Below are 11,804 nucleotides of genomic sequence, written 5' to 3' on the forward strand. Positions count from 1 at the left end.
TATCGATCAATAGGGTAAGAAAACCTTAAAAAGATTCGTATTAATTAGATATATATATATATATATATATATATATATGTAGTGTATTAATAGTGTAAAATATTATTTCATTCCATTAAAGTTCAAGGATAATTAAAACTAATTAAGATAAATTTGTATTGAATTTTAAAAATTGAGACTAATTAAGGATTTTTCAAAAATTGAGGAGGGTCAATTTTATTTCATTCCATTAAGATTCATAGATCATTAACACTAATTAAGGATTTTCTAAAAATTGAGAAGGGTCCTAGGCTAGCTACGCCCTTGTATATATGTATATGCAGTTGTAACTCCTTTTCATTTCTACCCCACAGTTACATACAAAACTCTGATAAATTACTATGGCTTCAAATGATATGAACATTGGTGAGAGCAAGAATGGCAAGAATGGATGGAAAGTAGAAGACAACGATGGCAGCAATTCCAAATCCCAGGTTAGTTTATTTTAAGTTTTTCTTTTTCGTTTTTATTACATTCTTGTAAACTGTAAGGCACAAATGGTGAAATTCGATAAGAAGTTTATCATGAATTAAACTTCAACTTAACCTTCAATCTTTCAATGTCAAGGATGAGGTATATGTTTTTTCAGGTTTGGAGATCTTATCATATGCGTAAATACTTGAGTTTTGTTTTGTGTTCTCTTCTTCCTTTTATTCCGATAGGTTAGGTCAAATTCCCTAAATAAAACGCACTTTTACGTTTCTTTAACAATTTTGACTTAGTATGATTTAGGTATTTTGTGAGTTTTGTTGATAGAAATATACTATAAGCTACTGTCACAAATTAATGTGAAATCGAAAATTAAATAAAATTGTGTTATCTTCTTCCTTTTATTCCGATAGGTTAGGTCAAATTCGATTCCCTCAATAAAATGCTGTTTTATGTTTCTTTAACAATTTTGACTTGGTCCGATATAGGTATTTTGTGAGTTTTGTTGATAGAAATTGTACTTTTATAGTTTCTTTAACCATTTTGACTTGGTCCGATTTAGGTATTTTGTGAGTTTTGTTGATAGAAATTGTACTTTTATAGTTTCTTTAACCATTTTGACTTGGTCCGATTTAGGTATTTTGTGAGTTTTGTTGATAGAAATTGTACTTTTATAGTTTCTTTAACAATTTTAACTTGGTCCAATTTAGGCATTTTATGAGTTTTGTTCATAGAAAATATACTATAAGCTACTCTCACAAATTAATGTGAAATATATCAAACATTAAATAACATTGAAGTGTAGTAGTTCATTAGCATTTCACATATTAGTTCATACATGAAAGAAATAATTTGGAGAACGTGAAGACCCCTAACTTTCTATCCCCCGCCAAAAAAAAGAAAAAGAAAAAAGAACAAAAACCCTATAAGTCCAAAAAAAAAAAAAACTTAGCGTCTCTAAGGTTGAGAGGAGTCTGCCTTCTCTGAGATTGGTGGTGTGATGGCTGAGGCTATGACATCAAGACTGGCAGCAGCGATTACGCTAACGGACGAGGCTGTGGTAGAGTTTGATGAAGCCGGAGCAGCGGCGGTGGCCGATTCTTTTTTCTATTTGGTTGGTCGGATGGTCATACCTAGGGCAGAAGACAAGTTTGGTCAGCCTAGGGAAATGGCAGCAGTGTGGGGGATGCGTGATCGTTTGTTGATCACAAAGCTGGAGGGGGACAATTTTCAGTTTCGGTTCCGAGTGAGGGAGGAAGGGCAAAGGGTGCTATACGGTGGTCCCTGGCATTTTAAAGGTCGGATGTTGCTGTTGGCGGAATACGACAGGATTGGAGATCCGGAATCTGTCCCTCTGTACTCATTGGAGACCTAGGTGGTGATGTGTTGTCTTCCATTGCGACTCCAGACGGAGGTGTCTTTGATGTTGATCGGATCTTCCATAGGGCGATATCTCTAGGCTAGGCAATATGTACTGCATTGTGGCCTTCCGAAGCAATGTTTTTAGGTGCTCTTGGATGTTCGCCGGCATTTATGAGCGCGGCGCACGTTCAGCTTCACAACATCTGCAATGGTGGAGGTGCACTGCCCTACGAGAAGGTGAAAGGGTGGTGTCGGGGCTGCGGGTTGTTAGACCATGGTGGCCAGATCTGCGGCCAACTCCTTAGCAAGAAGACTAGCAATGCGGCGGCGATAAAGTTTTTCTCTTCTAAGAAAATGGAATGTGGTTTGAGTTCTGCAAGTGGTGGCACTTCGGGTTCAAACCCTAAGGTTAGTGCTTCTACACCTGGTTCCATAAAGTTAGGGCTAACGTCATATGCCCTAGGGCTAACGTCAGCAAATGGAAAACAGCCAAGCTTGGCTGAAATTGTGGACCGGTCTTTGGAGCTCCTGAAGGCGGTGTAGGTATATATGGAATGCACCTGCCTCTTCTATGCAGGGAGCTGCGCTAGCGGTGGTGGTTATGGCCACAGAGGTGCAATTGAGTGGTGTAAAGCATTTAGCTGGATCGGATTATGTTCAACTTGGAAAGAAGGCTAAGCTTAAGGCAGATTCGTCTAAGCTGATTTCAGACTACCCAACAATAAGGGCGTGGTGAGGGTCTCTCCTACCAAGGTTCGAAAACCTAGAGTGAAAAGCAAGAGGACCCCTTGCAAATTAGATGTGAGTGAAGGGGTTACTATTATTGGTTGCTACTTTGATGGACTCCAATGATGCTACATTGGAGGCTAATGAGGTGGAAACTGATGAGGTAAGTGAGGTCCCTCTTCTTTTAGAGATAGGCCGGTTTTAGCTCAGGAATGAGATATGTCGCTAAGAATGCCCAAGATATCATTTCCTTTGATTTTCTAGGATGTTTTAGGGTAGTTTTTGGCTGAGCTTCATGATCTTTAAAAATGTTGAATTATTGAGGTAGTGACTCTTTTAACAGTTCCACCGAAATGGATCGTTTTGCCTTTGACTTTCTAGGATGTTTTTGGGTAGTTTTTTGCTGAGCTTCATGATCTTTGAAAATGTTGAATTACTTAGGTAGTGACTCTTTTAACAATCCCACCGAAACGAATCGTTATGTATAATTTCGCTGATCAATGAAATAAGTTGACGTGATTCTTTTAAAAAGAAAAAAAAATTGTCGTCACAGTTTTATATTAATAGTTTATAATAACAGACAATAATTTTTAAGTGGAATTTGATATATGTATATAGAAACCTTTCAATATACACAACTAGCTAGCTCCTATAAATTCTTGAGCAAATTAAAGAGGCAGGTCACATCAGCCCCAACTTGGTGCACATGGAAAATTCTTTAGGGAACACAATTAAAGAGCTAGCTCCCCAACATGCCACTCCTAAAAATATATGCAGTATATCATAATTTCATTGTCACTCTTCTCAAAAACATATATTACCCTTTTCTCTCTCTCCTCTCCCTCTATATATACTCAACGTTTTCTCACTTCCCCCTTCAAACCTCTCAGTACAAATAATATTCTCACCCAAGTTTCTTTCTCTCTGATCATAATATTACTGAAATGGCTCCAAAGGGAGACAATGTTGTAGTCTCTAACATAAAGCTTGAGAGGATTTTTAGCATGAAAGGAGGCAAAGGAGAAGCCAGCTATGCCAACAATTCCCAAGCGCAGGTTGGTCCAATTATTATGAAAGTATTAAACCATTAAACACCTAATTTGTTGTTTAAATATTTATTGTGTTCTTAAATGATTTTCAGGCCATACATGCAAGATCTATGCTTCACCTTCTCAAAGAAACCCTAGACAGTGTTCAGCTGAGCTCCCCCGATGTTCCCTTTGTGGTTGTGGACTTGGGGTGCTCGAGCGGAAGCAACACCATCTACATCGTCGATGTGATCATCAAGCACATTACCAAGCGCTACGAGGCCTCCGGGATTGACCCGCCGGAGTTCTCAGCGTTTTTCTCCGACCTCCCTAGCAATGATTTCAACACTCTCTTCCAGCTCCTCCCTCCTCTGGCCAACTACGGGGCCGGGAGCATGGAGGAGTGCCTCGCCGCAGATAACCACCGCTCGTACTTTGCGGCCGGGGTTCCGGGTTCCTTTTACCGGAGGCTTTTCCCGTCCAGGTCCATTGACCTCTTTCACTCGGCGTTTTCCTTGCATTGGCTTTCTCAGGTGAATATTGTTCATTATTGGTCAGAATTGCTTTATCGTTTTTTTTTACTGCATTTTATAATATGACCAACTACAAAATTCTAGGTTGGTGATGACATATATTTGAAACCCGATCGATTGTTTCCGAGGATCTCATAATAAATGAATATGCCGCACTTTAAGAAAAAGAAAGTAAAAGAAACGTATTATACATTTCCTATATATATATATATATATATATATATATATATATATATATATATATGCAACAATACATTTCCTATATTTAACATGAGAGATTATTCAGAGCACCGCCGTGCACTTGCACCAACATAAATGAATGGTTAGATTGCATTAAATACACTTTTATAAGGGTTGGGTTACTTGCACCGTCGGTGCATAGAATAATTTCCAATTTAACATCTGTTTTTTATAGCCGGCTTTGAGTAGGTCAAAAGTTAAATGCCAAAAAAAATTATGGTCTTCGGGGTTAGGAGAAAGTAGCTAAGTTCGTAAAAGCCAGTAATAATTGTTTTGAAACAGAAACATTATTTTTATCCCTCTGTCAATTTGTACTAATTTTCTCTTTTTCAATCACATCATTAATTTAGTAATCTCTACCTTCTATGATATTATGATGTATCTGTTCTTATTGTATATTGTTTGCGAAACTCATAGTTAGATTAGCTAATCAACTCACTAACTAAGCTAGAGTTACTGGTACTTTTGAATTAGGGTTCTTAATCACAAAATCATTTCTTCCAACTTTCAACTTTCAAGCATGCCTAAAGCAATTTATCCTATTGTCCCAAGAATTATTATGTATACACATTTCGACTTGTCCTGAAAAAGACTGAATGCATTTGATCGAGGCAATAAAGTCAAGTGGGTTGGACCAAAAATGATCAAACAAAAGCACTGTGAGCCTGCTGGATTTCTTGAAGAATCTAGACAGAAGATATATAGCTCATGAGAGTGATCTTACTACTTTATGCAAATGCATGCTTTGTTCTGGTGTGTCCCGTGTAGTCAAAATTGAAAGCTAACTATTCTATACTACGTATACAAATACGTATGTTGGACATACAGGTGCCGGAGAGTGTGGTGGACAAGCGATCGACGGCGTACAACAAAGGGAGGGTGTTCATCCACGGCGCGGAGGAGTGCACGGCCAAGGCTTACAAGAAGCAGTATCAAACAGACCTAGCGAGCTTCCTGCGAGCAAGATCAAAGGAGATGAAGAAAGGTGGCTCCATGTTCCTTGTTTGCCTCGGCAGGACCTCCGTCGACCCCACCGACCAGGGTGGTCCCGGCATTCTCTTCGGGACCCACTTTCAGGATGCCTGGGACGATCTTCTCCAAGAGGTACTCCTTTACTCTCAATGCTAGCCTAGGGTCAATAACCAAATACTACTGTATACATGTTAATGTATAAACCTATGACTAGGTAATTGTCATTGCCTTCTGCTTCTTGGCAGACCAAAAGCAAGCACACACCATCAAGAACCAGAGGGTACCAAAATCCTAATGTTGTGAGACGATTTTGTAGTTGTTTAGAGTATGCTTTACTTCGGACTTTCTAGATGTTTATAGTCGTTAGATCTTGAATTCGATAATTGAATTCGTAAAGAGTAACGTATTCCGGAGAGTCGTAGCATTTTATTTCACTTCATCTCTTTCTTCTTATAGAGCGCGAGAAAGGAAGGATGGGGTTGATGATGACTTTGATACGAAAGATAGATATGCAACGTTAGGTGTTATTGATTTCACAAGACCTAATTATGCGTTTTCACTGGTCATGATTAAGTTACACTAATTCTAGCCGTTTGATGCTCTCACTAAAGTTAATCAATATCCCTCAATTTGTTGATTACTACATACTGTCGGCAAATGGAATAATAACAACATTGGCTCGTGGATGGCCCATACATACACTATATCGATCATTGATGAGTTGGATAGTAATGTCTTATATCAAAGAAAAAAGGGTCAATGTTCATCATCGTAAAAATATATTAAAAGAAAACTGCCTTCAGCTTAGAATGTTCATGAACTCCTCTCCATCAATCAAGTACCATTCTAAACCGACTGGTACAGTTGATTATTAATACAAGATCTTCATGGTCTCTGTGTGTGGCTGACATTCCATGCAGTAAATACTTATCTTTTATCTTTCAAATTAAATGAATAAATAAACGTACTGTTTTTGATTGCAGGGGCTTATCACTTGTGAGAAACGTGACACTTTCAACATTCCGGTATATGCATCAAGTTTACAAGACTTTAAGGAAGTTGTAGAAGCCGACGGCTCATTCACCATTAACAAGCTTGAGATTTTCAAAGGAGGGAGCCCCCTTGTGGTGAACCAGCCCGATGATGCAGCTGAAGTAGGTCGAGCCCTCGCCAACAGCTGCCGGAGTGTGGCTGGAGTCCTCGTCGATGCACACATCGGGGAGAAGCTCAGCGGTGAACTATTTTCACGAGTAGAAAAGAGAGGCACATCACATGCCAAAGAGCTGCTAGAGAAGCTACAATTCTATCACATAGTGGCTTCACTTTCTTTTTCATGAGTAATGTTAAAGTAATTTATTTTGTTGTCTACAATGTGATTTACGAATGCAGTACAAATAGTTTTATTTTATTTTTATTGCGCAGTAGTTGGGGAAAGAAGTAGATAACACGAAAGATAAAAAAGAGAATTAAGAGGGTTGGCTCAATCCTCTTCTTTGTCTCCGTCTTTTGTGTGTTTGTTTGTGCTATTATTGACTGCAGTAGTCATTATTTATATACTCGATGGGCTTTATGACTATGTGTTCCTTTGAAGAAAACAATTGGGCAACTCTGTTCACTTTGGCTCCTTTATAGCTTATTATTATGTTCTCTGCATCATATGATATAGCACAGCTAGTTGTATGAATGAGGAGTCTACATTCACTTTGCTTCCACTAAAGCTAGCTTCTGTTTTACCAAACAGCTTTTGAAATACCATTTGAATAGTTGGACTTTTGTTGATAGATCCTCAACCTAATTTAATTTTTCATTTTTTTTGAACAAAGTGATGGGCTGCTAGTGAGCAATGTTAGTTATTTCAGTTGCAATTAAACTAAACCTTAATTATTTAAATAAAATAAACCTCAATAGTTGGGTTCTTTTGTAAAGTTGTAAACTTGTTTCCAGACCAAAAAGAGAGAGAAAAAAGAAAAGAAAAAAACAATAACTTATAATTAACTTGAATCATACATGTAGCAATTTCTTTATTTTTTATGGTACAGTGTACACATTCACCATTAAACTAAACAGTTTACAAATGCATACATTACCATAAACTTGATTAATTCATTCTTCATAATCTGCTTTTGGTGAACAGAAAATGATTATATCAGCCTCTTCTGGTAATCTAAAGCTGACCCTTTTCTTCACCTTCCCACTCTTCCTTGATGTCAAACAAGAAACATCACTTCTTCTTCTTCCACAGTCAACCACTTCAATCACCAGCCTCTGCTGAGAAAAACTGTGCCTAGAATTTGACATGACATCATCATCATCTGGAGATGGAAAAACCCAGGTGTTGTGTTCAGCTGATACATTGATGCGAAGGCTATTATTGTCATCTCTGCATGGCGACGTTATTGAAAACCACTCCTCTAGAGTGAGCTCCTTCACCATTTTCACCTTCTGCTGCTTCTTCTGCCTTTTGGGCATCTCTGCATGGCGACGTTATTGAAAACCACTCCTCTAGAGTGAGCTCCTTCACCATTTTCACCTTCTGCTGCTTCTTCTGCCTTTTGGGCAGCGCAGCTGCACTAACGTTTTCCGTCTCACGCTCTTTTCTCTCCATAAGGCATAAGCATGATGGCTTCATGAACTCGACTATCGATGTTGTGAAGCTAATTCTTCGATCATCATCGGAGTCTTGCTTAGGCAATCTACCAGGGCTTGAAAATTGCCGAAAGCAGAGGAAACTCCTACCCATTAAAATTGCCGAAAGCAGAGGAAACTCCTACCCATTTCTTTGGATTTTCCTAGCTAGGAGTAAAAGAAGTCATGAATTGAAGAGAATACGTACTTATATGAGGTTTAAGCATAAATATATAACACTAATGTATTAGTCATTATCTCCTAGTGCTCCACAAAATCCGGAATCGCTTTTGGTTTAGGGTTGCAACTTTTCTTCTTGTCCGGCGGCGTGCTTGGGCGGCGTTGGCTCGCCTCGCCTGCTCGACGCGACTGCCGGACAGGAATTTGAAAACTAATGGTCCGGCAGCTTCTTGGAGAGGGATTACGGCTCGTGTCCGGCGCTGGACGGTTTTGGCGACGAGCACCGGAAGACATCTTGGGCTCCGTGGGCGGCGGGGCAACGCGGGTCGAGGGTCGTTGTGGCACCTCCGGGATCTCCATGATCGGCAGCGTGGTGGAGGAGTTGGACGGTGGCAGCGACGTCCGGATTCGGGCTGCTTTGGCCTGGTTTCGACGTGGTCCGGTCCAGCTTCGACCTGGGTTGAGGCAGCGAGGCTGGGGCTTGCGGTGCGGCGGCGAGGCTGGCGTCAGTGGCAGTGGCGAGGGCTGGTGCCGATTGCGGTGGCGGGATCTGGTTTCGGGTGGCAGCGGTCGTTCATTGGAGACTGCAGATGGACGATGGGCTTGGGTCAAGCTTTCATGGTTGGGCCTGAGCTGGGGTCTTCTTCTTGGGCTGTGATTTCGGGATCTTTTTTACCTTGGTTTAGAACCCTAGGTTTGTACTCTCTACGTTTGTTAGGGAATTACGCACTTTTGTGCCTCTAGCAAATCCTCTAGAGTGGTAACGACGGAGGATTCTCGAGCTAAGGATAGGGCACTGGGAAACTATTGGTTTTCCCGGTCCTCTTCTGTGCCTAGTATTTGCTTTCTAGAGTCTAGTGCTATGTAAGTTAGCTTCTCTAATTGTACACCAATTGAGGTCTCTAGGCGATTAGGGTTGTTATAACAAGAAGCTTAGATAGTTTTGGGGTTTGGGCATTTAGCTAGGTACTGTAATAAGTGAGCGCATTTGTCTACAGTGAGGGTCCCCTGTCATTTGTTTGGCAGCTCGTGCCAGCTAGAACTGTTGGTATGAGGCAGCTTGTGATGTATGTGCCTTCTGACCATGGATAAGTTAATGAAATTATCTATTTTCTCTCAAAAAAAAGCATAAATATATAACACAAATATAAAATATCGTGAGCACATATGTATGTCTTTGATGGTTGGATTCCTCGGAGTCTCCGAGGATATGAATAGGGATCGGAATTTCTTGGTGAGGTAACTTCATTCTTATCAGTGGGTTAATGTAAAAATTTGGGATCGGAGGTATATATAAACATATACAATCATTACTATCTAAACATATATACTTGGAGCTGATTTTTATTATAAAAAAATGACTAAAGCACTCCTTGAACCTATCGTTTAGAGGTCTAAGATCAAAGAACATTATCTGGATCTCTGTCTGTAATTAAAAATTCTGGGACAGATAGTGTAAATAGTAAAAGTCTTTTAAGATAACTCTTAGCTGGAGACTCTTGGATATCATCCTCCTTTTTACCAGGAAAATATTTACTTGGTAACTTCACCAATAGATACAAATCCATCACTAGTAAACAGGGTTGTTAATTGCTAGATACATTTTAGCAAAGACAAAAAACCGTCTCAGTTTTAATGACAAAGGAAGCGATCTTCTCCTCGCATACACAGAAAGTACTCAGCAATATTTATAAGCATATTGGCAACTTCTATTTCTGATGTGATGCTATAAGATAGCTATTGATAGTTCTATCTCAATGTGCATTTTAATTTAGAGCCATCAGTTTCATAAAAATTATGATATTATTGCCTTGATTACATCTATATCCATCAGGTTGTTGTCCCTATGGATGTAGAAAATGAAAGATCTGTCAGTTTGTTTTGAAGTTTAAGCTATTTTGGATCACACCAACCTTTTTTCCTAAATCCTAACAAAATTAGGCGAAAACAGCCTCAAAAGCAGCTGAAGACAAGAGTCAAATTTAAGACAATATGTTATACGTGAGGGATTGTGACTCTAGTGGCTAGTTTACAGCACTTACACCTAAACTCAAAATTTCAAGTTCGTCTCTAGCTTCTACCCCAATAACGCCAACTCTTTTAAATTAATGCCAAGACTAGCTACACTTCAATGCAGGCCGGCAGTTAAATTCGTTTCATGAAAAAATATGTTTTAGCCTGCCTTGATGTCATGTAGGACGTTAAGGGACCGTCAGATGTATCCAACACTAGTATGCAGAAGCCAAAGCATAAGCGCACAAATGACACTATCTAAGACCAATTTGAATTTGTCTTCAAGTTGATCCATGTATATCCTTGTCTTGGAAGCTTTAATTCTAAGGCTTCCTTCCAATCATACCTGCAATTAATTGTTGGAACAAGGTCATATCACACAATTCGAGTGTTATGAACAAAACATTTCAATATCATTTCTAGGTTCAGTTAAGCCTAGAATGAACATTAGTGCAAGAAAGAAGGAATCTGGTAGAAAATAGAATTAGGATTTATTCTGTGAAGATCATCAAGCATCCTATGCTTCTATGTTTTCCCCATGACAGGAAAACCCATATCGGAGATTCTATGGATTTGCAGTCACACAAAAACAAACAATGAAAGAAACAAGACCGGTATCCATAACCGAAATTCAAGTCATATCAAAAATTGATATGACATGCATACACAGGTACTGATAGTCTGATAGTTCACTCTCCAGTTTACCCTCACTGTTACATACATTATATCCCTAAAGCAGTAACTAGTCACCCCACTAAATTTGACAGAGATGTAACCCACAAATTAATACGATTTCTGTTAAAACTCTGTTACTCTCTCTTCTTTCTGTTTCTGTTTCCACAAGTGTTCCAGTGCTGGTGCTATATATAGTTGCAAGCTGTCCCTTGATTGTTCCAGAAAGTCTTCTCAGGATGTAATCACATTGGCAGTTGATTAGAGCTATGGACAATAATAGCTATACTACATTCCCTAATATTATGACAATAGTCTATACTACATTGGCCGGCGGTTGTTTCCTGGAAAACATAAGCAGATGCCAAAGCATAAACGCACAATTGACACTATCTACGACCAATTTGAATTTGTCTTCAAGTTGATCCTTGAACATCCTTGTCTTTCTAAGGCTTCCTTCCGATCATACCTACAATTAATTGTTCGAACAAGGGCATAACCCAAAATTCAATACAAACAAAACATTTGCAATGTGCCCATGACCTGTTGGTTAGCTAATCTAACTGAAGGTCACGGGTGAATTTTCAGGGAAGGGCGGGTCGGGGATAGAAAAGATTAAAAGGGAACCAAAAAAAAAAAAATTTGCAATCTCAGTTCTAGGTTACAAGTTAAACCTGCAAGTGAGAATGAGCATTTGTGCAAGAAACAAAGAAATCTGGTAGGAAATATAATTAGCATTTACTCTGTATATCAAGTTACTATGCTTTTATGTTTGCCCTGAGACAAGGTAACGCATATCCGATATTCTATGGATTCGCAGTCACGCAAAACTAAACAAATAAAAGAAACAAGACCGATGACCAAAATTCAATGTGTAATTTTGTAGCGACCACTGACCCAGGATATAGAGGCAGGAATTTTATTGCCGACACCGAGTAGCACCCGGAAGAGGCCTCATGCTTGCTAGTTGCTACACTATAAAAAC

General features: G+C 39.2%; 1 protein-coding gene across 1 annotated transcript; it reads left to right on the top strand.

Moving 5' to 3' along the window:
* Window positions 1-360: 360 nt before the first annotated feature.
* LOC133732815 (indole-3-acetate O-methyltransferase 1) lies at window positions 361-6,945 on the top strand. Its single transcript, XM_062160405.1, has 5 exons — window positions 361-473; window positions 3,513-3,611; window positions 3,698-4,117; window positions 5,186-5,461; window positions 6,313-6,945. Exons 1-5 carry the CDS (start codon window positions 381-383, stop codon window positions 6,664-6,666), a joined length of 1,242 nt encoding a protein of 413 aa, XP_062016389.1. The 5' UTR covers window positions 361-380; the 3' UTR covers window positions 6,667-6,945.
* Window positions 6,946-11,804: the final 4,859 nt, after the last annotated feature.

Source organism: Rosa rugosa, chromosome 2 (assembly GCF_958449725.1).
Source record: "Rosa rugosa chromosome 2, drRosRugo1.1, whole genome shotgun sequence".
Lineage (NCBI taxonomy): Eukaryota > Viridiplantae > Streptophyta > Magnoliopsida > Rosales > Rosaceae > Rosa > Rosa rugosa.